At 38.8% G+C, this 26019-nt stretch overlaps 4 protein-coding genes across 5 annotated transcripts; 2 read left to right on the plus strand and 2 right to left on the minus strand.

Annotated features, from left to right (window-relative positions):
• Window positions 1-625: 625 nt before the first annotated feature.
• On the plus strand, window positions 626-4772 carry LOC146505475 (uncharacterized). The gene is made up of 3 exons (XM_085182219.1): window positions 626-1907; window positions 1989-2113; window positions 2519-4772. Exons 1-3 carry the CDS (start codon window positions 984-986, stop codon window positions 3738-3740), a joined length of 2271 nt encoding a protein of 756 aa, XP_085038345.1. The 5' UTR covers window positions 626-983; the 3' UTR covers window positions 3741-4772.
• A 477-nt stretch (window positions 4773-5249) lies between these two features.
• On the minus strand, window positions 5250-10412 carry vdac2 (voltage-dependent anion channel 2). Its single transcript, XM_085182225.1, has 9 exons — window positions 10268-10412; window positions 9188-9259; window positions 9034-9083; window positions 8748-8900; window positions 8569-8621; window positions 7741-7968; window positions 7384-7534; window positions 7225-7282; window positions 5250-6263 (listed from the first exon to the last, which is right to left on the minus strand). The coding sequence occupies exons 2-9, from the start codon at window positions 9252-9254 to the stop codon at window positions 6172-6174; spliced, it is 852 nt and encodes a 283-aa protein (XP_085038351.1). The 5' UTR covers window positions 9255-9259; window positions 10268-10412; the 3' UTR covers window positions 5250-6171.
• Window positions 10413-10466: 54 nt separating this feature from the next.
• Window positions 10467-18040, plus strand: LOC146505477 (histone-lysine N-methyltransferase SETDB1-B-like). 2 transcript variants are annotated; one of them, XM_085182224.1, is made up of 8 exons: window positions 10467-10790; window positions 11696-11851; window positions 12804-13163; window positions 13268-13435; window positions 14157-14358; window positions 14542-14615; window positions 14770-14960; window positions 15968-18040. In XM_085182224.1, exons 2-8 carry the CDS (start codon window positions 11701-11703, stop codon window positions 16070-16072), a joined length of 1251 nt encoding a protein of 416 aa, XP_085038350.1. In that variant the 5' UTR covers window positions 10467-10790; window positions 11696-11700; the 3' UTR covers window positions 16073-18040. The 2 variants fall into 2 exon arrangements, with proteins under 2 accessions (XP_085038350.1, XP_085038349.1); XM_085182223.1 differs by having other exon boundaries at window positions 10469-10790; window positions 13262-13435.
• LOC146505478 (polymeric immunoglobulin receptor-like) lies at window positions 16411-22944 on the minus strand. Its single transcript, XM_085182228.1, has 8 exons — window positions 21113-22944; window positions 20583-20909; window positions 20093-20392; window positions 19875-19911; window positions 19662-19753; window positions 19513-19547; window positions 18660-18734; window positions 16411-18152 (listed from the first exon to the last, which is right to left on the minus strand). The coding sequence occupies exons 1-8, from the start codon at window positions 21156-21158 to the stop codon at window positions 18087-18089; spliced, it is 978 nt and encodes a 325-aa protein (XP_085038354.1). The 5' UTR covers window positions 21159-22944; the 3' UTR covers window positions 16411-18086.
• Between the last annotated feature and the right edge of the window lie 3075 nt (window positions 22945-26019).

Raw genomic sequence — 26019 nt, forward strand, 5'->3', positions numbered from 1 at the left:
ATACACACAATTTGCATTCTGTATTTTTAATGGACTTAATAAACTTTTAAAGGAATAAATAGGTCATTTATTCATTTAAAAGTGTTTTATTTATGTTAGTATTATTCTTTAATTACATTTATATATTTTTTTAGCTTGACATTAGTTTTATTATATTTTAAGGTCGTTACTTATTCTAATCATTATGAGCACTGAGACCTCAGTAACTCCATCTCATCCTGTCTTATTTCTCCATGATGGATGACAATAAAGAACTTTGAACCTTGACCTGCATCACTGGCCTTTATTCATAACTGCTGAGAGAAGTCACAGGATGAATTCTGAAGCATGCAAGACTTCACTTTCTCCTGAGATTCAGTCAAATGATGAAAACCAAATGGGATAGTGCTTCACAGTACAGATGGCTAATGACCCAAAACATACTGAGAAAGCAATCCAAGGGTGTTACCTGGCAAAGAAATGAAATGTTGTCGAATGGCTGAATTAGTTACCTGACCTCAGTGCAAACGAGCATGTCTATCACCTTTGAAGACAAACAATCAGCAGCTGAAGGCAGCAGAAGGCAGCTGCTTGTAAAGCATCTCAAAAGATAAAATAGAATTTGAGGGTGGAGGGTAGGGGGAAATGTACATGTAGTTAATTGCTGGAAATATTAAAAATATTCCTAAAATTCATACTAATTAATTACGCCAATCTGTCCAATTACTTTATGAAAATAGGAGAATAGGTACATACAACGACGCTGTACAGATTGTTATAATGTTGTTGTTGATGATGATGATGTTGATGATGTTGAATGGTCATATTACCGGCGTCACATGCTTAAAATGTGGTGTAAGCGCTGATCAGCTATTAGCTGATGCTACACCCTCTCAGCACCGTGGACAGCCCCATTCTGCATACCTAGCATATGGCGACGGTTATAAAAACCCTCGTGGAGCCTCTCTTTACTGCATCTTTACAGCGCCGACACAATTCACAGGATGGATAACAGACTCTGCAACGCACACAGAATCGCAAAAGAGCTCGATTCACAACAAAAAGCTAGACATTTGCGACCGGATAGCGGTGTCGCCATCAGGGGGACGAACTGGACCAACCCGGTAAATGTACATGCAAAGTTTAATGACAAAGAAGTGATGCAGGGCTTGAATGATCGGCTGGCGGGATTCATAGAGAAGGTGCACCAGCTGGAACACAAGAACCACGAGCTGGAGAGAGAAATCGAAGAGATACAAGGCAAAGCAAAGCCCGCATCTTGTTTAGAGGAGGAGTATGGAGAAGAAGTCAGGAAGATGAGACAGCTGGTTCAGGAAATTGCACATCAGAAGCATCAGATTGATATTGAGCATCAGAATTTAGAGGAAGAGCTTTCCACCTTGAGACGGCAATGCGAACAAGAGGTTCGTAGCAGATCCGATACTGAGAGTAAAATCATGGTCCTGAAGAAGGACGTCAGCGACGCGTATCAAGCTAAACTACACCTGGACAAGAAAGCGCAGTCCCTCGTAGATGAAATCCACTTCCTGAAGAACAACCATGAGGCCCAGGTGGCAGAGATATTGGACCAAATCCAGGGAGCGCAAGTAACTGTGAAAGACCACGAATTTGGACACCCTGGCGTCACTGCGGCACTCCGAGACATCAGGGCACAGCTGGAAGGCCACAGCGCGTCCGACATTCAGCAGATAGGAGAAACTTTCCGATCTCAGATTGCAAGACTAACGGAGGCAGTTGACACCAAGAGAAAGGCTTTAAAAGCGAGCCAGCAAGAGATTCAGCAGTACAGGAAGAGCTTGCAGGCCAAAAACATCGAGTTGGATTGCGCTAAAGGTACCAGAGAAGCGTTGGAGAAGCAACTTCATGACGTCGAGGATCGCCACATGGAGGAAATTATTCACTATCAGGTAAAGTGGTTTTCATGTTATAGTTAAGCCGTGCGCATTGTTTATACGCTCACTTAACAAATGTTATCTTTTCTGCCCTAGAACACAATCAAAGAACTTGAAAATGAGCTCATTAGTTGCAAATTCGACATGTCTGGTTATCTGCGGGAGTATCAGGATCTGTTGAATGTGAAGATGGCTTTGGATGTGGAGATACTGTCTTACAGGTATTATTATCACGGTGGCTAACTTTTGTCTTCTATGGGAAAGAGATTATTTATGTATTCCATAGACTTCCACATAGATCCCACTTTTCAGACTCTTAGATTAAAGCAGCTCATAGTGCTTTAATCATGCACTAAGAGCCCTGCATTTATCTAGACTGAAGCTAACTTCATTGTCCCGGGAAATCAATGACTGTGCAGTGCTGTGGAAATGATGTTACTGCAACAGTCAGTTGGTAATGTAATGAGAACAGTTTTTTAAGGCTCTAGATGGAGAATATTACATTACAGTGACTATGTCATGTATGAGGTCAGCCTTAGGTAAACTTTAGGTGAAATGTCAGGTGTTTGATGACATTTAAAAGACAACCAACACTTAACATAAGATTTGTCTTTCTTGTCCTGCAGGAAACTTCTCTGTGGCGAGGAGGCTCGGCTGTCCACAGAGTCAGACACACACATCTCTTTGCCCTATATCTACCATCAGTCCCCTATTTACACGCTCCCTTGCCATAACCGACCGGGAGGCCCACGCAGGCGAGCAGAGCCCCACTACAAGTTTGTAGAGGAAATCATAACAGAGACCACCAGGGAAATTGAGATGTCAGAATTTGAGGATACAGGCTCAGAAGAGGGAAATAATGAGCAGGGATGTTCCAAAAGTGAGAGAGGGAGCGGTAAGAAAGAGAATGATAGTAAAGATACTCGAGAGAGAGAAGGTGACCAGATATATGACAGTCAGCAAAATCAAGTATCAGTGGTAAATGAAGAGAATGGAAGTGATGGTGGGGGTAAAGAGAGTCCTGATCAGGATGAAGGTGGTGAAAAGGGTTATAAAAATAAAGAAGGGTCACAGGAGACTGAAGTGGCTGAGAATGAAGAAGAGAACAGCATAGATAAAGTTGCACAAAGGGAAGATTTATTGGGTGAAAGCTTTGTTGTCGAAGAGCTTGAGCATCAAGAAAAAGCTGAAAGCACAGAAAAGGTGGAGATGACAACAGTTACAGTGGAAAAGGCTCAGGCAGAGCTTTCTGTTAAACTTTATGATAAACTCCAAGTTAATACTGAGAACAAATCTGAGGCATGTGATCAAGGACATGGTGAGGAAATAAGTTTGACCTCAGCTCTTACAAATAAGTCTGTTGGCGAAATCTCTGTTCATGAGTCTGAACAATCAGAAAAAACTCAAGAGCTAGGCAACGCTATTCAGGTTCAGGATAAGGTTAATCTTAATTCTGAAACAGATGAGAAGGCCACAGGTTTGACTGCTCAATCAAATTCACATACAGCACTTGTGAATGAGAGAAAGGAACATGCTGATACTGAGCCAAAGGAAAGCAGCAAATCTGATGCTGCAGCTGAGCACAAAGTAGCAAAAAGCATTCAAGATACAAGTAATGATAGCAATAAAGACCAAGAGAAAGAATCATCTCTTACATCTAATGTAAAAAGTCTTCCTAAAGTGGAAAGTCTACAAGCAAATGCTGGGGATAGAATTCAAACAGTTCAATCTGCAGTGCCAAAGGAAAAAACAACCTTAACTGCAGAAATCAATGAGTTTCATCAGGGGGCAGCAGACAGAAACCAAGCACAGCAACCAAAGGGGTCTGATGACTCTGATTGTAAATGATCCTTAAGGTAATACTTGGAAGGTGGACAGTGTAAAGTCAGAGAAACACAAGGGCAATAAAACCAAAACAGGGTTATGGAAGATGTGAAGAATTTAATGAGACAGCAGTTTAAACAGGCAAATATCAGGCAAACAAAAAGAGAATGGCTTATTAAATGCAAGCATGAAGCAGAGTCAAGCAAAGAGAACAAATCTCAAGGCTGCAACTTCTTTTCCAACACAGAGAACACAATTTCTCTAACGTTTGCTGGAGTCTTGCCTCTGAACCTTAAATCAGCTTGTGATGTATCAAAAAATCCCTTTGAATCACGACAAAACATGTATGAATGTAAAATGAAAGCTGCCTTTAAATTTTTTTTGTCCATCATTATCTGCTTTGGTATGTGCTGACAAATAAATGGGAGATTAAAAGATCCTCTGATTCTTACTGTGAATGGAGCCGTTATATTTATGAAACAGCTAGCTCGTAACATACATACTGTTTACACCGATTGCTACTGTGATGCTCTAAACATATTAAACGCTTTTAATAAAGCTACTTCACTTACTTTGATTTTTGAATGCATAAATGTGACATTCCTTTTAAGCCTATACCTAAAGAATTAAACCTGCTAGTACAATTAGGGGACATATCACATGAAATCAGCTGTATTTTCATTTTAAAACCTATCTTTTTAAATTATTAAAAATAAGTTTGTATTTATTTTTTGCATTTTACACAAAATTCCAACTTTTTTGGAAAGGAAAGGAGTTGTAGGCTTCCATGAGGATTGATTCTCTCAATTAATTTATTGCTTAGTGTGGCTTTTAGGTTCAACGGTGTCTTACCACTCTGTGCTCAACATCTGTTTTTGATATTTTATACCATATCATTCTCTACTGGACTTGATATTTCCAGAGCTTTCCCCCCCTGTTTTCGTCTACTAAATATATCAGATGAATGTGGGTTTGACAGTAAAATCATCTATCATCCTTCCCAAAATATCACTTAAAAGACTCTGAATAACTAAGCAACACACATACACACACACACACACAAAAAAAAAAAAAAACTCAAGTGGCATGCTAGCTCCAACTTCAATCACCTTCGCAAGACTTGAAGCAGTTGATGGTCCTCATTAAATCTGACAACCTTAGATGGCTGAAGGGTGAATGGCATAAAGTGCTTTAATTTTGGTGTTCAAAGCACACAGAAAACTCAAGGAAGTTGAGACTGCTGTTTGTGCTGCAAAAACACTGACAGTCTGATTACAGAATTACTAAATTACCTTTCTTGCAATATATTTGAACTATTTTTTCCTGCTCTGTCAGAACAACTTTAATTCGACAGAGGCTTAACAGTTTAAGTTTCTTAAAATATTTTGCCTCATTTAAGAGGTATTCACACGTCAGATAAGCAAGCAAAATTAACTGAGTTAAGAGAGCCTGATCCTCTTTCAAAGTTTAATATTAACCAGTTAATAAATATGGTATGGTTAGTGGTAATCTACCATCGAATACTAGAGTACATTTGTGGAGTTCAAAGACTTTATTGAAAATTAATACACACACAGAAGGACCTTCCAGTGGGCTCTTTGCTCTGAGTAGGGAAGTACTTTTGAGGGTGTACATGTGCAACGTCAAGTGAGAACTTTTGTTCTAGAGATTGACAGTTTGGCATTACTAAGAACATCAATGATGCGTCTCCCAGATCTGTTAGTACAGAAACAAAAGCTTGTTCCCGTTTGGTTGGCCTTGTACACAGGTGTCTTTCAAACTTGCAGTTCCAACTTTAAGCAACCCCCCAAACTATCAAGTTTTAGGGAAGGTAACATGTGCAGCTTTAACAGGACATGAAAAACTGCGATGGACAAAGCAAAACAAAACATCACAGGGATTTATTTTGTCCTTGTGTGCATCGACAGGTAGGTTTCGACCACATTTAAATACTAGCAGAAAAAAAAAAAAAAGTAGTGAACTAGTGTACTTAACAAGGTTGCAAATAACTGGATGACAAAGGAATATCAGATGGTCACGAGTGTGAATTCAGAGCAAGTATGACAATGCTCCCCACAGATCAATGTATTGATGTTTACACATTAAGAAAAATAAAGAGGAGTGTCTTGGATTATCACAATAAAGCCACACAGAATTGATGACAAATGGATTGTATTTATCGGATTATTATGGCAGTGCTGGACAGGAACAATGACATGATTTATAAATATTATGCCAAGAACTGTCTCTTGAACAGATGCAACTACAAAGTAAAAAGCAACAAAAGATAAAATGTACCACTGACAGAAGCACCAACTTGAAGTGGTACTCAAGAGTTTGTTGCAGTAGCCTTTGAACCATTCTCTCCAAGATATCCCCTTGCTGGTTGAGTTGGACATGACATTTAAGGCCAGGTTCTTCTGATATTCCCTAGTCCTTCCAGTATGAGGAAAGCTTAGGCTTCCAGTTCCAAGCCAAGACCCAGCTTGTGGCCTCCTGCGTTGATGTTCTTTCCGTCGACCAGACCAGAAAGAGTGAGTTTCACACCTGCACACAAGATGAACTCACATTAACCGATACAACATTCCTTGCTTAAATCACATTCTGATACTTGTGAGAAAAACTTAAGTGTTTCTATAAATGTCTTTGTTAAAGGTCAGTTTAGGGCTGTGCGATATGACCAAAATCTCATATCCCGATATAAGAATTCTATCGTCCTGATAACGATATAAATCACACAAATGTAACATTTTCTGTAAATTCTGTGAATCTCGGGCAGCTCGTCTTGTGGGAAGTGTTTCCAGCTGCGCGTCATGTAGCTGGAGTCGAGTGTTTTAACAGATGCATGAAACGATACATTTTTAGACATAAGTTGTAACGGCCGCCGTTTTCTTTGTGAGTATTTATTACACGGCGTGCTGCGGGGAAAAGCCCGTTCTAACGTTTGACTCTAAGGTTTATTTTTTAGCACCTGGCGGCTCTTTTTTACTTCTCATCCGTAAATAATCTGCTCTTTCACGTGATTCAGTTTATTTTGAAAGTCTCAACAGGATCTTGAGCTTTATTGTGAAAGGTTTATTTGGAACATAAACAAGCGGACACGCAATGGTGTTACCATCGTTGTTGCTAACCACAACGCATAAAAACAGGCGCTTGTCCGTCCGTAGTGTGGTTATATTAAATATAAAAGAAAGAGAGAACTTTAAGAAATTAATATACAGTGACCATCAAAACGATGAAAAAATATTGCCATAAACTGTTTATTTTGCGACACCACAAAACAAACGATAGCGTAAAATGAAACGATAGACGTTTTTATATCGTCATCCGATATATATCGTTATATCAAACAGCCCTAGGTCAGTTCATTTATTTATATATAGATCAACAAGTCTAAACTTCTGTGTGGAACAGCGTTAGATTAAAGGATACAAGAGTAATACGTGTAGTAAGAATAGATGTTAATTAACTTTTCAGCAGTTGATGAACCTGTAGAAAAGCAACTCACCTGGTCTAAGGGTTTGGGTGTACCCAACACCAACAAGGCTATTGTTGTTCACTTTAGCCTAAAGGGTGGGGAGAAAAAAAAGAAGTATTTAAGAGTCAGTGTAAGACAATCACTTTTCCTTTTCCACGTTATTCTGAAACCCTGTGCTCAACTACTTACACTGATGGAGGCATCTTTGTCCAGCTGGTATTTGGCTGCAATACCAAAGCGTGTGCTGTTGCTGCCAGCAGTCCATGCCAGGTTGACTGCAGTCTCCAGATTGTCGCTCACCTTCTGGTAGATGGAGCCACCAAACTCAGCACCGTCATTGCTTCAAAGATCATAACACAGATTTTAGGCAACAAGAATCCAAATATGGGATTTCTTAAGAAAGTGTCAATTGACTATAACTCATATGCTTCCAATTTCTCAGAGTTAGTCAGCGGTTTTGGAACTATTTTGAAATTATTTATTATAAATTTGGGGAAAACATTTTAAAATTAAAATCCAAATGTGTAAAACATGATCTCTCCTTACACATTGGTATGCAGTTGGAAGTCTCCCGTCTTGTAGCCAATGGCAAAGTTGTTGCGGGCCATTTTTGATTTGGCGGTGTCAAAGCTCATCTGGTAACCAGCGAGCCATCCCTCGTATCCAATGACAGCAGCTCCGTGGATGGTGGGGCCAGCAAAGTCAAAGTCAACATCACAGCCCAAGTTGACGTACTCACGCTTGTAGGCAGCCTTAACTTTGCCGCTCTTCTTGCTGTTGATGAGAATAAAGTCAGTTTTGTAAAACTAAAATAAAAACTTTTAAATCAAGTCCAGTTGAGAGGTTACATTTCTCATAGCATAATAATAAAAACCCACTGGTCTCAGCAGTGGTGTTTAGTTTTAGCATGACACCGTAGCTGTAAACATGCTGTCTCCATGTAGCCACGTAACTCCACCCTTACTATGAAAGATGACACGCTTCCTCTGGGCCATGTGCCCTTTCCTCATGTGATTTATATACTCCAGAAAGAAAGCTTACTTGTTGTTGCCTCACCATATGAGCAGCATAGTAAAGTCCAACATATTTCTTCTAATGAAGTTCAACTAACTGTTAAAGCACATATAAGTAAAAAGTAAAGTAAAAATAACTCAATAGGAATGACTGAGAGCCAGTCTCTGTAATGGCTTTTTAAAAAGACTACCTCCATACTCTGATTAAGGTCACATGGCCAGCAACAACAACTCTCAGAAGGACATGGAGCAAAGATCTGGCTCCTATAATTACTAGTCTAAAGAAACGATGGTCATAACAAGATTCATTCATTAAGATTTCAATAAGAATTCACAGAAAATGTCATTTTATTCAACTTACCCGGTGTTTGGTGAGAAGGTTGTGTCAAAAGTCAACTTCAGTCCTTTGGCAATCTGTAATAAACAATAACAAATCACTAATGAATGCTGTGTGGTCATCTTTAGTGTGTATATATATATATATATATATGCTTTTCTGTGACATGTTGTTAAATAACAGCAAATGAATACATTCCTAACCTGATCTTCAACAGTGATTTCTGTTCCCAAGGTGTTGTCAGTATTCCACTTCTCAGTGAAGGTCAGGCCATATTCTGACCGCTTGTATTTAGTTTCCAGACTTCCCACGACTTTGCTGGTATCAGTGTTGGAGGAACCAGATGTTTTGAATTCCTGTAAGAGGCAATTTTTAAAAAAAATGCCAACAACAAGCATAAGGACAAATTGCTTTGGCATCAAATTACCATAAGGCTGCGCTCTTATTGCAGTTTGTGCCTCACAAATAAAATGACGAAAGAAATCTTACCACTCCGCTGGCTGACTTTGTCTTGACATCAAGCTTCACCTGGCCAAATCCTTAAGGAAAGACACATTGATTTTTTTTTCTCAAATTATTTTAAAGCTCTCCTACAATTTTAACACATTGGCCAAACCTTAAAAAAAATCAAATCAAATCATACCATAGCCTTTGTTGAAGATGTCCTTGGCAGACTTGCCCAGGTCAGCATACGAAGGAGGCACAGCCATTGTATCTGTGGACAGAATTAACATACTGTGGTAAAATTATCTTATTTTTTAATAAAAGACGCTCCTTTCTGCTTGCTTTTTCACAAGTGGTCACAGTGGGTAGCTGTACTTGTGTCTGTTTATGATGTGAATGGAAACTGTACATGAATATAATAGGTAGATGTTGCTTTCACATTTTATCCCATCGAAGTGTGAAATACTGTCAAGAGTCTGGAGGACATCTTCGGCATAATCATCTACTCTTTCTAAAGTTTTGACATCTGTAATGAAAACTAAGCCTTGCATTATTGAGGAGTTATAACCATTTCACCATCCCGCTGATGACCTGATGAGCAATGTACACTGCAGCAAAGTCAAACTTGTACTACTGTACTCGTCAGAATACAGTCTACAACTCTATGGTGAAAGCAGCCTGTCTGGGTGATAAGAGGCAGGTATCAGTATTCAGCATTGTCAAATCTCTTTCACAATCACTACGTTAGTTTCACTTTCCGGTTAACATAATTGCGTCAGGTAGACTTAACTGAGTGACAGGCGACAGGCAAGGTTACGAAGTTAGGAGCCATTTTGAGGCACTTGGGAACTTCGCTCGGGCCTGGCTCTAATTAAACTACTCCTCCGCATTAACTGACAGTCACAGCTAGGCGTGGCGAGGTACATGCCTGTTCCTATTAGGGAGTTGTGTTAATCAAAATGATCGTTCGCACAAGGAGTCCTCTAGTAGCATGGATAACCAACCATTCTACGTAGTGAATAACCAAAGCATAGCTAATGTTAAAGTTGTGAATGTTTTCCTGAAGTGTTTTAAGCCACGCGTCTTACATTTTAGCAGCATTAAGCGCATAACAGCAAAACTGGCGAGTATTCCACGCGACATGTGTCAGGCGCAGCTAAAGCTAGCAGCTAACTTTGCTAGCCTACAGAGTGCCGGTGTGTGTCAAGCGCTTCACAACTGATTAATCCGTGCTGTGAAGAAGAATAACATTGTAAGCCTAAATTAAGGAGTCTCTTACCAGTGGAAGATGATGCTAGCGGCGTAGGAAAGTGGTTTTTATTACAAATATTCCTCACAACGCAAAACCGAGGAAGGCGTCACCGGTTGGAGGGCGAGCTGAAGGAGACTTACTGCAACCAAATCCTGACCTATCGCGTCGTAGCTCAGGACCCCAGGCAGCCACAAGGATGCCTGAGTAAAATCAAACTTGCGTCATTCTCGCGGGCAACCTACTTGTTTTGGGGCCTAGTTGCCACAAAGTATGAAAGCAAATTTTGGAATGGTTCCTATTTTCGTACACGTCTAAGTAGCAAAAAAGAATCGTAGTGCGAGTTGTTTTGTGTAATTTAAATACTTTTGCGATGCAAAATCTGAAAGGAAGTTTAACGGCATGTTTCTTTGTTTCCTTTTGTATGTAGCTTGTCAGTGCTAAAGGAAGTTAGCTAGCTCGAGCGACCGATTTTTAGCTTTTAATTGCTTCTGCTCACAAAAAGGACCAGACCTTTGTGATTTTGAGGTGGATATTCGGGATACAACAACAGGTAAGTCTGTGTGCTTGGTTATAAGAACAATCGTGATTGTTAGGTTAACTTTCAGCCGTAAAAAGGATCAGTTAAGCTAACGGTATTTGTTGTACTCAAGATAAGCTAACGGAAAGAAGTCAAAACATACGTGAACGCGTTTATTAAACGGCCGTGTTAACTGACTCTGCATGCATGTCTTTATTTTCTACAGTACATGTAGTATTTTTCCCCGGTTAAGCTGTGTGTGTGGGGTTTTTTTTTTATAAAGTGGCGTACTTACTTTTTTTCGTGTTACTAGAGAACCCCAAGGTGCTCATAATAAACTCTTGTGTCAGATAGTCTATTCATTTTATGTCGTTTATTTAGTCCTGGGTCCTGGGCCCTGGGCCCAGACCGACCACATGTACTACACCACCTCCTTCAGGTCACCTGGGGCAATACCGGGTCAGGCTAGAGATGTAATTAGGAGGTTGTGGGTCTACCTTCGAGGGCACTTCCTGGTAGGATATGCCCAGATCACCTCACCTCATTCAGGAGAGGAACTGGTTAGATGCCTGAACCACTTTAACTGGTGCATTTTGGTGCGAAGGAGTAGTGGCTCTACTGTCCCTGTTGAAAGGGTGAGGAGTTCAGTCATTTGCAAAGGGAAAGACCTTTGGGGATAGCAAAGTTCACTACTCACAGCTTGTGACCATAGGTGAAGGTATGGTCATAGATAGTGAATTGACAGCTTTGTGTCTATGCTGTGCTGTCTGCTTGCCCATACAGAATCCGCAACACTGCAGAAGTTACCCTAATTGTCAATAAGACCCCAAAATATTTAAACTTCTCCCTTTGGGGCAGCAACTCGTCTGCTTACACTTATCTTTGTACAGAAGCTTTAATAAATGACTGAAAGCTCCAATGTTTGATTTTTGTTATAGTGGCCATGGCTATGATTATGACTGTGGATCAGTTGGAGACGAAAACATTGTTACTTCAGGAGTCCTTGAAGACAGAAGAAAACCTGTTGGATTATGAATGTGAGGAGTCCTTGAAGACAGAAGAAAACCTGTTGGATTATGAATGTGGGGATGAAAGTAAGTATGTTGTTGTTATATCGCTTTGAGCCTTCCACTTGACCATTTGCCAAAAAAAATTCATAGTCCAAAGTTTGGACTTATCCCTGCTTCGGACTGCTCCCGGCCAGATCTAATGGGCCAAGGCCCGACCACCAGGCGCACACCTCCCCTGAACTATTCCCTAGATTATTCACTCATAAGGGTCTTGTGACTCTCTCTTTGTCTGGTCCCTCACCAGTCCCATGAGAGTAAATCAAAGCTCTCGATTTGCAAATGTAGTCACAAGCTAAAATACTAAAATATATTTGGAAAGAACTACACGGTGTAGTGCATGTAGTATGATGAACATGCCAAAAAAAAGGAAATCAGGAAAGAGGCAAACACTTTTTCACATCACTGTACAAAATCATTGCTTTAAAAATTTAGTGTCATATATCAAGTAATTTTCAAGCTATAGATCTGAAAATTGTTATTTCGACTTCCATCCACCATGTTTGCTTGCCCTTCAAAGTCTAAGACAATGTTTAAATATGAATATCTAAAAAAAACTGTTAAAGATAAACACCTGAAATTGTCTTCAATGTCTCTTATCATAAAATTAATCAGGATCTGTAAATTGGGACAGAAGCATCAAAAGTGTATATTGTATGTAGTTGTATTTAATGGTAATGCAAAATAAAACACAAAATGTATTGTGACATGAAATTCTTAGTAACTGGATTGGAGATGAAATGGCCCATGTATTGTACTAGTGACCAAAAATCTCATCCATGTCCACATGGTATCTTAAGCTTTTTATTGAACAATAAAATGAGTATTTAAAAAATAAGTTATCAAAAGTTTCTTATTAATTTAACATCTAATTAGACTGCAACATAAACATAATGTTTGTTTTAGTTTAGTTTTGATTTTGTATTTTTTTTGTCTTAATTGCACATCACATTTTACACTTATGTGTTTTTCTTTGCAGAACATACGTTTGAGTCTCCAAATGACTCAGTTTGCTGTGTAAATGAAACTGCCAGAAAGAGGAAACTATGCCAAAACAGCTTGGACTGTCCCAGACCATTTAAAAAGCCAGTGGTAGTGTTGACTAGACTTCCTGAATATAAGGTCAGGTCTCTGCGACCACCAACGCCTCAGCAATTCTACAGTGAAGATGAGTCTCTCAGCAGCTCTGATTCTGATATGCAGTGGGAGCCAGAAGTTGATTCCAGTGATTCAGATTTTTCACCCTCTAACAGTACACAGAAACCTGCAAGAATGAACCAATGCAGTGAGAGCGACAGAACACCACCACCTGCTTCACCTCCGAGCACCAGCACCAATGGTAAGGTCACAGACACCATAAAATTAGCATAACTTCTCTTTACAGATGAACAGCAGTGGTTTAAAGAATTTTAAACATTTGTGTTCTCCCCCCCACAGCGGCAGATGTGGCTCCTGTTATAATATCATCAGTGTTTGGCCAATCCTCCAAGGAAATAATAACTGCCCGACCTGAGGCACCGAAGGATGAACTCAAATTGAACATGGTAGTTCTGGCTAGGAGAAGACCTATGAGGTGGCAACGGGGGAAAATAGTCGAGATAGTTACAAGAGGTAAGAGAAAATTCTGCCAGATATTACAGTAATGTTTGAAAGAATTCATGCATTGAAAAAAGTTGATTCAAAATCCTGCATTGGAAAAGGCTGAAAGTAATTGATAACTGTTAATTGTATTCAGTTTCAGATGATCTAGAGATTTGAAATATCTTCTGATGTGTTTTGTTCTTTTCTCTCTCCTCTGTTTTTGTGAATGCTTTTGAGGTTTTTACTCTAGGCCCAGCAAAAATATGATTCTTCTTATGCTCAGTAGAAATTGAAAGCTATTTTTTTTTTTTTTTTTCTTTCCTTGTCACAGTGTCATTTTCCTTAGACATAAGAACAACAGTACACATTAATGGCAATGAATGAGTTTGGAAAAGACAATTTTTGTATATTTTGTTTTTCTGGTGGCTGGGTATATGTAAGGCACCACTACCACCAGAAGGTGGAAGCAGTGCACCTGAAATTTGTTTGCCTGTCCTTAAATAGCAAAAGTAAAGTGCATTTGCTGTCATTTGACTGATTTTTAAAAACATGTGACATGATGAGATTAGATGCCAGGTGAAGCAAGGTAGGCATAGTGAGCTGAGTGCAGAAAGAAGTTTCAAAGTTTTGCTTCTCTGAAAATATTTTTTTTAAACCAAATTTTAGTCAAAAATGTTAAGAGATGATGAACTAAAATAAATTGATAAAACTGAAGTGAAAATTGGTCTTTTTTCCCCCCCTCTTTTTGCAGAAGATGGACGGTTAAAATACAAAGTCAGTTTTGAAGAAAAAGGGAAGAGTCTAGTATCTGGACACCACGTTGCTTTTGACAGCACAGCAAAGGTGGAGCAGCTGTATGTTGGTGCCCGTGTGGTGATTCAGTGTCAAGATAACAAGTACCGGTTCCAGCCTGGTGTCGTAGGCGAGCTGCCCAGCAGAAAGAACCGCTTAAGGTGTTTATTTCAATTTTATGATTAAAATTGCTAGAAAACTTTTGTGTACCCTTTTGGCCATGGTTAACCCAATAAATTTATAGTGTGCTGTGCAATCAGATTTGACTGTTTAGCCAAGATTTTCTGTTAGGAACTGCTAATGCTAGAAGTTTGACTTGATGCTAACACATTTTACAATTCCAGGTTCTTGATCTTTTTGGATGATCACACGCCGGTCTATGTTGGGTTACCTTTAATTCATTTGGTTTGGAAACCTTGTAAGTTGAATTGTTTTTATACTTTGGGGGGGGGCATTCATATTCATATACTCAGAAATCCTGTCAAGTGTTTTTATTTACTGACTGTACAGCTCTTAGACACATAAAACGAGTAACCAACTTTTTCTTTCTTCTTTTTAATTCTGTTTGAAAGTGGAAAACGTTGCAGATGACATTCCAGAGGGCCCTCACAAAGACTTCATAGAACATTACCTGAATAAGTGGCCGTACCCTCAGTTAACCCAGTACAGGCTTGGACAGACCCTTAATGCTGAATTGAACGGAGTCCTGCAAAAGTGTGAAGTGCAGATTATTGACTGCAGCTTAATGCAGGTTATCTTTCAGGTCAGTATTTCATTTATATTTTAGTTTAAAAAATTTTATAATTGATTTTCAGCTGAATTTTATAACATTTATGAGTCTAGAACAATACTAACACAAAGCATTCACAGGTAATTTTTTCAAGGTAAAGTTTTATACAAGATATAATAGATAAAATTGAGACACTGACACTGCTTTATGGAGACTGAGTGGCTCCAGTCACACAGGCCTAGAGATCAGTCAATGATTTAGCAACCACTGATCGCTAGGAAAAAGCATGTATTCCCCAACCAGTTGGCAGATGGTTGCTGGCAGGCTGTGAAATCGATTGCTTTAACTCTGATCTTGCAGGCTTATAAACTGTTCTTTGATTCACTAAAGAGAGATGTGTATTCTGCAGCTGGTTGGTGAGTGGTTTCTGGAGGTTGCTAGATAAATTTGTCACCCTATCCTTGGATTTGCAAAGATGCTGTAGTCGCGAGTAGTTTGCATGGAAGATGCAAGCACTATCCAACTATTCAAACATGGGAGAAACTGGGTCTGTGTTCTCTTTCAAAGCAAAAGTTCACGCTTGAGAGAATTTGTTGAAAATATTTAGTTAGTGCCTTAGTGGAAAAATATTTGATATTTGTGGCATCTGCTTGTAGATGGTTGGCACATTCTTACAAACATCTGCATCAATATGCTTTTTTTTTTTAAAAGGCAGAAATAAAATAATTTATCACTGCTGTAGGCTATACTTGTATTGCTATTTCAATTTCTTATATACATAGAAACATAAAATTGATGCGATAGGTGCGTCTGCTAAAAATCAGTGACACATAAGAATCTTAGTGACCACTACCTAAAGGGCGGAGGTGAAGTTTTCAGAAAATCACATGAATTAGATGACTTGAAAATAAGGCGAAGTAGGATTTTGAAATTGATAGCATAGTTGCATCTACTAGGATCTGATGTGTAGCATGAGCAGCTGCTGGTTCTTTTCCTTTAATTACTTAGTTGCTTTATTAATTAAGTCCTTTTTCTCATAGAATGAACATAAGGAGTGGATATACCGAGGTTCGTCACGACTGGAGCACATGGCAAAGTTTTTGGAGATGAAACACAGAGAACAGCTTGAGTGCGACTCTGACTGAACGTCCCCTGATGCAGTAGCTGCAAAAATTGAAACTATTTTACAATCGGACGAGATGCCTTTTTTTTTTTTTTTTTTTTTTTTTTTTTTGGTTGTTGTTTTTTTTTTGTGGAGAACCAGCAGCCAGTAACAAATGAGTGCAATGGTACAAGCATACTCATACTCATTTTAAGCTGTTCCAGCTTGGAACAGGTTTTATTTCTCCTTTTTTTTTGTATTTACTTTTAATGTACAGACTTGAAGAAATATATATATATATATATGTAGTTGGTGGATTAATGCATTTCCAAATGTTTGTCCAACATAAACAAATTACCCAATAATCGTTATAGTCACTCATTTTGTCCTTTTTTTTTTTTTTTTTTTTTTAACACTTTGCAGTCTACACTGATTTATGATTAAAATGTGTCCTGTGCTGAGACGGGATAAACATTGTGTAACTTGGTTTCAGGTATCCCCCCTGTATTATTTTATCCTGTAGATGTCTAAAGTAAAAAAACAGATTTTCATAGTGAGAATTTTGAAGGAATGGAGATTGTGCTTTGAAGCATTAGTTAAAATGTGTTAGTTTCAATGCTTGCTCACGTTTTCAGTGACTGTTTTCACACAGGAGGATTTTCTGATGAAGTTCTGACATCGTGCCCTTTTTATTGCTACTTTTCAACTCCATAACTCAGGAACTGAATTGGATACTCATGGGTGAAGCAGTTCGTGTCTGCCCACCATAATAGTGTAATTTTTCTGTTCTGCCACATTGAAAGGGCGTATGCAGATTTTTGTGAATAGTATTGAGTGTTTAGCCACCAAAATAAACCATTTGCCTAATGTTGTGTTTATCCTCCTTGTTCCACCTTCCAAAGCTGTAAATAGTTTCTGAGTCCTGTAGTTTTCTCTTGTCTTGTTGCGTGTAGTGGGGCTCACACTTTGAGATGGGGTGAGGAGTTGTGCAATTTGTAAAGGGCTCAGCTCCTCTGTGAAAAGATGCTTCCTGGATGTGTCCCAGGAGAGCTGTTCTGGTCTTTTAACTGGAAAAAATCCATAGGGGCAGTAGAAGAAGGGTGGATGGAACTCAAACAAAAGCCAGAATCACTATGTGGTGTGAAGGTTGTTTTACTTAAAAATTGGCACATTTTATAATACAATAAAGATGAAGCTACAATGAACATAGAAGTTAGTGAATGCTGATGACATGCTGACATTAATTAACATGCAATTGTATCCTTCTAATAGTATGCACTACACCTAAAACATCTGGTTTTATTGATATGTTTCAAATTATGGGAAATAAAATATATTTTACTTTTAGATTGTAACAGTTTCACTTAAAAGTGAAGAAAAAAAATCAATTTATCTATACTGTACAAAAAATAAAATAAGCGTCTCAAAAGCATATATATGAGATATATATCACTAATTCAGCCTATCTATGATTACAATAGCACTAGTAAATGGTTGGTAAGTGCTGTGTCAGTTACAAAAGAAATACATTGATTTTTTAAAAAAATAATTTCCTGAGTATGGCTACTAACCACTGAGTTACTATTGAGCTTTTAAAATCTCAGTTTTTGTGTCCTTTCCCTATAGAAGCTTGTTTCCACCAGTAAAAAAAAATATATCCATAAGTTACATTTCCAGGCTATCTCAAAAATTTGGCTTGTTCAGAAGTTTGAGCCAGTGACTTGAAATTTTGAGATAATAACCCAGATATTTGACTTGCCTCTGCGGCAAATTTATTATTATTATTTTCATACAAGCGCTGCTGCATGCCTCAGTGTGAGGGAAGCACAGATCGTCCCGAGTAGAATAAATAACTGGTTTCTTGCATGTTTGCACAGACGTTTGTTCTGTAGTTACCTAGTTATTAGTCTCTGATCAGGGAATGTGACCTGAACTGAGAAATATGGTAAAAAAAAAAAAAAAAAAATCTGATGCCTGAAACACATCAACTGGGCTGTAGTTAGCAAACAAAGCACAAAATGACAAATTATTATAACTCATTTTAAACCATCCAATAATTAGGTGCTCTGAGTTTGGTAGTCAGCCAAAGTGCTGTATGTAACATCTTCTGCTCCTCTTTCAGTCTGTGGGAGAACAGAAGCAAAGATGAGATTTAGGCAGAATGAGTAAAGATGAGCTAGACCAGAGGATACCGCAACATCAGCTCTTGGAATGCATGCTTAAGTAAGCATGTGATGCTTAAACTAAAGAGAGAACTATACAGTGTTTATATGTTATGGTCACTTTATTTACCATCTAAATTCAGCATTCATACATTCCAGCATTTGTTAACACTAAACAGCTGATGGCAATGCAAATGCTTTTTCCAGCCCTGATCACAAATTACTAAAAAGGTTTAATCTGATCTAGATGAAAAGAGGAATTATTACCTTTTAGGCTACAGAGAAAATTATTCAGTCATCTAGCTATTTAATATTTCAGTCTAAACAAACAGAGCAATAGCACTCGCTTATGAATGACTTTTAGTGCAACTGATAAACAAGCAAGTGTTGCTGTTTGTGTGGTGACGATGTAAAAAAAGAAGTTTTAATGTCTGAGAAACATTGTGATACGGAGCTCTTATAACGCACCCTTTGTGTGGTTTGTTGAGTCACAGTAAACACAGAGCTGTATGTCACATCCACATCGCATTTAGCAGTGAAACTCTGAGAAAGAAAGAAGAGACAGATATGAAACAGATCAAAACAGACTTTAAACCTTTTTTTTAATCCAATTACAAGCACGTGTAGTAAAATAAGAAATTACTTGCGTGTAACATTATGTTTGTGAATGTTTATGGTTGTCACTTCTGAACTTTTCTTACATACACTGTTCACTGTATCTTAGTCCCTCTGATAACTGATATCAATATAAAATTTTAAAGAGGAACTTTTTTAATAGTGTGCACTAGACCAAATGTGGCAATTTACTAAGGTTGAGACACTTCACATGAATAGTTCCCTTTCAAGGGGAATATGTGGACTGAGAAGTTAGAGTATGAGATGAGATACTAGCACTTTAAGACTTCCTATTACATTCAAATATTAAATATACATAAATTTGATGGAAGATATGTATTCTTTTAAAAAATGGAATATAAAATGTGTTTTACCCAATACAGCTATTAGATGTGTTTTCTTTGTATATCCTTTTTCAAGGGGCAACATCTGTGAATATTTATCAGTCCTATGATCTATAATAATTATTGGACAAAATCTCCAAACAGAACATACAAGTTTCTTTAACATTATTAGTAAGTATATCACACATGGAAGCAGAGCAACAGTAAAGTGTAATGTTATTTTTAAATTTACACTCCATACTCTAGCTGGTGTGAAACACATGAAAAATATGATTTCCCACTTTGCTTTACTTTCTTGTTCTTAAATAATGAAAAATTAATTAGAAAAAAAAATGAATTCATAATGAATTAGCATGTCATACCAGTGCCGTGCCTGGTGATTCTCTTTTGGTCCATTCTGAAAGAGAAACAAGAACTTACTCTCAAAGCGCGACTGCAGTGTCGTCAACATTTAACGTTAAATTATGTAAGAAGAACGAACTGGCTTCATCAATGGTGAGCGCAAACGTACTGGATCTTTTGAGCAAAAACCAAATGACCAAGCTCACTGTTACAAAGAAGATCAACAAAGTCAAAGAGATGATGAGAACTGTTAGGGAACCACTGTGGAAGAAAAACAAACAATTATCATTTCCATAGGTCAAAGTTTTCACATAATGGCAATAAATACATAGCGTGTAACCACAGTTGTATAGCTAGTGCATGTCAGTGCAGTCCTTTTGACCTTGGTTGCTCATCCTGATCTTTAGTACTTGTTTTATCTGGGAAAGACAATGAATGAATAAACAAAGAAAAACTGTGAGATTCAGTGAGGAATGACTGAGGCTACGAGCAAGAACGAACTGAATAAGATTTTCTAATATCACATCAAAGCATTGCTAATCATCATGCATGTGGAATATTCATGCAAACATATTTCAGGTTCAGAGTTGTTGTACTTACTGGGTGTGAAAGTTTCATTCACAGTTAAATGCACTGGCACCTGGAGATCTCCTTTATGACATAAGTACCAGCCGCTGCTCTTCGTGGTCACTCGACTCATGGTGACAGTGAAAACATTGTGGGCACTTTTATTAATGCTCACTCTTGTTCCATCTATTGATCCAGTTGGCTGTGTTACACACTCGCCGCCCAACTTGCACCACTTTATTTTCCCAGTTTGTGTACTGTAAAACCTGATGGTGATGTTTCCTCCATTAAACCCTGTAATATCCTGATGTTCCACATAGAAACTGGGTGAACCTTGATGGAGAACAAGTAGTAAGTTGTTACTAGTCTTCTACTTTACATTTATAGCTTCTTGAGCATTTTTTAAAAACATGTTTATTCTTCTTATATCTTGACTGACAGAGTAATTCTAATATTACAACCAAGTCTTTCCTAATATTTTGGCTTACTTGAAATGTACTTGAATGTACTTATGGATTCTTACCCCTGGTGACAGACAGATGAAAATAGACTCTCACATCTTTCCATATCCCAGGAATCTCCACAGCACACCAGTAATGACTGTCCTGATCTGCGTTTAATTTTTTAATAGTCACAGTGAAGATTCTTTGTTTTTTGTCATCAGAGATTGAATATTTTCCTGACTGGCCTGGCTGGTTTGTTTTTACTGCATATGTGCATTCTCGATAATAGTATCCTTTACACAGATATTTGAGATCATTTTCGTACTGGGAGTCATAAAGACATGGGATGGAGATAGATTCTCCAGCTTTCACTGATACTTGACTGACTGTAGTTAAGCAGTGATCTCCTGCAACAAGAACAAATAAAGTACTTTAATGATTATATTTACTTAAACTGGTTATCTTTAATTAAATATGATCCCTTCATGTGATTTGTCTAGTATACATCTACACACATTTGAACATTGGCAAGTATGAAAGTGCCAATACAAAAACTATTTTATCATTTGCTGTTGAAACACGAGGTAATTAAATTATTTCTATGACTGACCTTTAAGTACAATGAAGAGGAGAAACATGATGAGATGAGCAGCCATGCCTGTGAGTGAATAGACTTAAACCACACAAACCAGTTATGTGGTTTACTGCTAGTTCCTCATACTGTATTTATACTAGTACTAGTTGCATGATGGTGTCTGCAAGGAACAATGACAGATATGCAGTGACATTTGAAGTATATGTGAAGGCTGACTGGCCTGAAGAAAGCCAGCAGAAAGACGATTGGACTAGACCAGTGATGTCACAACCAGCTTGATGACATGGGAAAGTGGAAATGATCTAAAGCTTAGATTAGCTGCCAGTACTTGGGAAGCACACAGATGTGTGACTGAAGATCTTCCTTATTGAACTTACACATCATCACAAAGGGGGAAGAGGCTGGTTACAGAGAGGGGCTGTGGCTGCTGACAGAGTGGTGTGCTGCCAACAATCTGCTTCTAAACACCACAAAAACCAAGGAGGTCATCTTTGACTTCTGTAAGACTCCAGAGGATTATACCCCTCTCTACATAAATGGAGACTGGGTAGAGACAATGGCCTCCTTCTGATTATGATCTCAAATGATCCGTCATAGTTGGAGAATACACGGGTGATGGCAGTGAAGATGATACAGTGTCTGTACTTCCTGCGAATCCTCAGTAAAAACAGACTGAACCAGAAGCTGCTTGTGTCCTTCTACCATGCCACAATCGAGAGTGTCATTACTTACTGCAAAGGGTCATACACACATCACAGAAGATCATCAGATGCTCTCTGCCCTCTCTGGCGGAGATTGCCATTTCCAGATGCATCAGAAGAGCCAAGAGAGCCCTTGAACAGTTTTGACCTCGTAGTGTGAACTTTCTGTCATGTGCAATATATATTTCATTTATTGTTAACCCTAACCCTAACCCTAACCCTATTTTTAATTGTTGAATTATTCAATTATTCTAAAACTATATAACATACATGCTGGTCAAGATCTGCAGCTTCAGCAATAATTTTCATTTCTCCATGATTTCTCTTCATTATTATGTAACTCAACAAATAATATTATTGCCTTTAGTACTGGGTTCAGAACTGCATCAGTCCCATATAGTTAAGCGTTCAATGTCTTCTGGAAGTTGAATAATCTGGCACTCAAATAATAAAGCAATATTTAAAATACTGAGTTAGCAACAGTTGGAGAAATAACATCCCTTCATATAGAGAATATACACATTTTTCCACTTTCATCGCTCATTCTTCCCCATCAGCTTTTTTCTCCACTGTAACTCCCTCAAACAACATGAAATAGATACAACAATCCACTCAGTCATAATTAGTGATTATCGTTCTTATTTCTCTTACATTAAACATGCAATTACAGAACCCCACACAAAATGGCGCCTTAATCCATCCTTTCTCTACACACTGTATTTCAATAGTTTGATTCATGTAGACTCGGAAATCTTACTGGGAATGAATGACTCACCAGAAATCAGTGCCCGTAGCTTCCCAGTGCCCCCACCATTTTCCCCAACAGCAAACACACCAACATTGCTGTCCATTGAGTCGTACTGTTCATGTGGTGAAAATGTGTAAAAGGAGCAACACTTCGCTGTGTGAGAAACCATGTGGAGTTCTTTAAAAATAGCTTGTGTGTGTGTGTGTGTGTGTGTTTGAATTACAAAACCACAGAGCTGTATGTCACATTCTCATCACCGTTTGCAAATGACCTCTGGGAAGCAAAGAAGAAACATGAGAGGTGAAACGGAAATCAAAACAGAGTTTAAACTTCTTTTGTATTGAATTCTAAGCATGTGTAGTAAGATAAATCACCTAAATCATAGAAGTTATATTTTATGAAAGTATAAGTACAACATATTCTCTGAAATGTTTTAACTTGATTTTGCTCACCAGATTGTTAAGCAAAAGACCAACATGGCATTCTTGTTCCTATAAATAAATAGTAGTTCTGTCAGCCTTAATCTAGTTAAAATGATGTTAACGCTGAGCTAAATAAATGAAATTCATTACAGTTTTGTTTCCTCTTTGTTTTTATTGTCCGTCTGTCCATCTAATTCAGGGTCACAGGACATACATTTTTGTAAGTTTAATTTTAGAAACCAATAATTTCTTAAAATACACAACAGAGTAGACCCAGCTATCAGGGTGAAGTTGGGACCCAAATGCACAACTCAGCAACAAGGGCTATAAAACTCAACAACAGCTTTACAACAAATTACAAAGAAAACAGATCAGGTACAAAATAGTTTGAATCTATAACTCTTCTAGGCAAACACAAGGTGTTCAGAAGTGGAGCCGGGGACTGCTATAGTAGAGGCTCAGTAAAGAAGTGGACAGTGCTAAACATCAGCACTCTGAGAAGATGCAGCAGCAGATCTCAGACAATGACTCGGCCTCTGTGTGGAAAAGTTTTAGGAATATCACTAACTACAAGCCTAAAACCTCCCACTCCACTGATAACTTGCTCTTTGCCAACACCCTCAACGACTTTTACTGCCGTGTTGATGAGCCATCAAGCAGCCTTCACACCTCCATCAGCCCCAGCAATAGAGACCCCGTGAACACTCATTCCCCCTCTCCCCCACAACAAAGCCATCACCATCATCAAAGACTTCACCCACAACACCCCCCTCCTCACCCCACACCAAGGAGGATTTCACACCACCTTCTCCCACTACAACCCTTCATATTTATGAAGCAGATGTGAGGAAGCAGTTTAAAAGCCTGAATGCTCTGAAAGCTCCTGGCCCAGACGGTGTGTCTCCTGCCACTCTCTGTGCAAATGAGCTGGCCCCAGTGTTTTCTGGCATTTTCAACTCCTCACTGCAGACATGTCATGTGCCTGGCTACTTCAAGTCATCCACCATAGCCCTGTAGCATCTGGACTTCCCGGGAACCTACGCCAGGATTCTGTTTGTGGGCTTCAGCTCTGCCTTCAACACCATCCTTTCAGACCATGTCCAAGGCAAGCTTTCCCAGAGGACTGTGCCTGATCCCATCTGCCGGTGGATCACTGACTTCCTGACAGACAGGAAGCAGCATGTGAGGCTGGGCAAGAATGTCTTGGACTACCAGACCATCAGCACCGGCTCCCCCTAGGGCTGTGTTCTTTCTCCTCTGCTCTTCTCCCTGTACACCAACTGCTGCACCTCCACCCACCAGTTTGTCAAGCTAATTAAGTTTGCAGATGACACCACTGTTATCGGACTCATCTCGGATGGGGATGAGTCTGCCTACAGGCGGGAGGTTGAATGTCTGGTGTCATGGTGCAGCCACAACAACCTGGTGCTGAACGCCCAGAAGACAGTGGAGATTATTGTGGACTTCAGGAAGCACACAGCCCCACTCCCCCCATCATCCTGACTGACACCCTAATCACCACTGTGGACTCATTCCGCTTCCTGGGCCACCATCACCCAGGAACTCAAGTGGGAGCCCACCATCACCAAGATGTACTTCCTGAGGCAGCTGAATTTTGTATGTTGTATGTAAGTGTATGTTTCTGTTCGGTGTCCTGTGTACTGTTTGTTTGTATATGTGTCTTTTTGGCTGCTGTTACAACCAAATTTCCCCTTGTGGGACAATTAAAGGATATATCATATCCTACAAACACAGGATAAGGAGGGGATGGGAAACTAATCACCAAAGACATGCAAAGTTAAACTAGACAAAAAATATAAATAGTGACACAAAATGGGAACAGAAACTCAAACTTGACACAGAGACAGAAAGCTAAGCAAAAATAGAAACAAGATTAAGCCAAACATGGAAACACAGGAATTAAAGGAATATTGTAAACCAAACTGAAACCAGAAACAAAAGACCAAATATAGACACTCTAGAATATGAAACCAAAATACAAGGACAATCAAACCTATTAAAATAGAAAAAAAAAACCACAAGTCCCCCAAAACACAAAACCTCGACACAGGGTTTCACATGATGACAAAATATACATGCATAAAGATTCCTTATGGCCATAAAATAAACATAGTTGTATATCTAGTACAATCCTTCTGACCTTGGTTTTTCATCCTGATTTCCAGTAAGTGTTTCATTTGTATAAAGAAAGAAATAATAAACAAACAGTGCGATTCTGTGACTCAGGAATGAGTGAGTTTTCTACAAAGGATTTGTAAAGAAAGGCAACAATAACAATTTCTGATTTTATAACAAAACATTACAAACCATTGTGCATGAGAAATATTCATGAACACATATTTTAAATTTACAGTTGTTCTTAATTGGTTGTAAGCATACCATTAACAGTTAAATGCACTGGCAGCTGGAGGTCACTTTCATTAATGCTCACACTTGTTTAGTCTATTGATCCAGACCTCTCACTCCCCAGGCGTAACATGCTGACGTTTTGTCACGTCCCGCGGCGTTCCTGAGGAACGCGAAAGGAGGCCTTCGGCGTTCTTATGGTACGTGGCGGGTTATGGCTGAAATCCAGTGCAATGACGCTCCCGCGGTAATAAACGTTCCAGCCCTGTATTCCAGCCCTAAACCTAACCTTATCCCTAGCCCTAACCATAACCTTTTTCCTGACCTTAACCATGACTTTAATTATGTTAAATAGCGTGTTTCTAAGCGATTTGAAGAAAAAGAGCGAACATGTGTAGATTGATTCCATACGGTTCTCATATTTCCTCATTTTTCCGAGGTCGTCATTTAGGAACGTGGTGGGTAGCCGAAAACGTAATATGTTGACGATTTGTCACCTAGCCTAAAATGTGACGTTTTGGGAGTGAGAACGTGTTGACATTTGCTGCCTGACTTGCACCACTTTATTTTTCCAGTTTGTGTACTGTAAAACCTGATGGTGATTTTTCTCCATTAAACCCTGTAATATTCTTATGATCCACATAGAAACTGGATGAACCTTGATGGAAAAAAGTAGAAATTTGT

Source organism: Neolamprologus multifasciatus, chromosome 13, assembly GCF_963576455.1.
Source record: "Neolamprologus multifasciatus chromosome 13, fNeoMul1.2, whole genome shotgun sequence".
Classification (NCBI taxonomy): Eukaryota; Metazoa; Chordata; class Actinopteri; order Cichliformes; family Cichlidae; genus Neolamprologus; species Neolamprologus multifasciatus.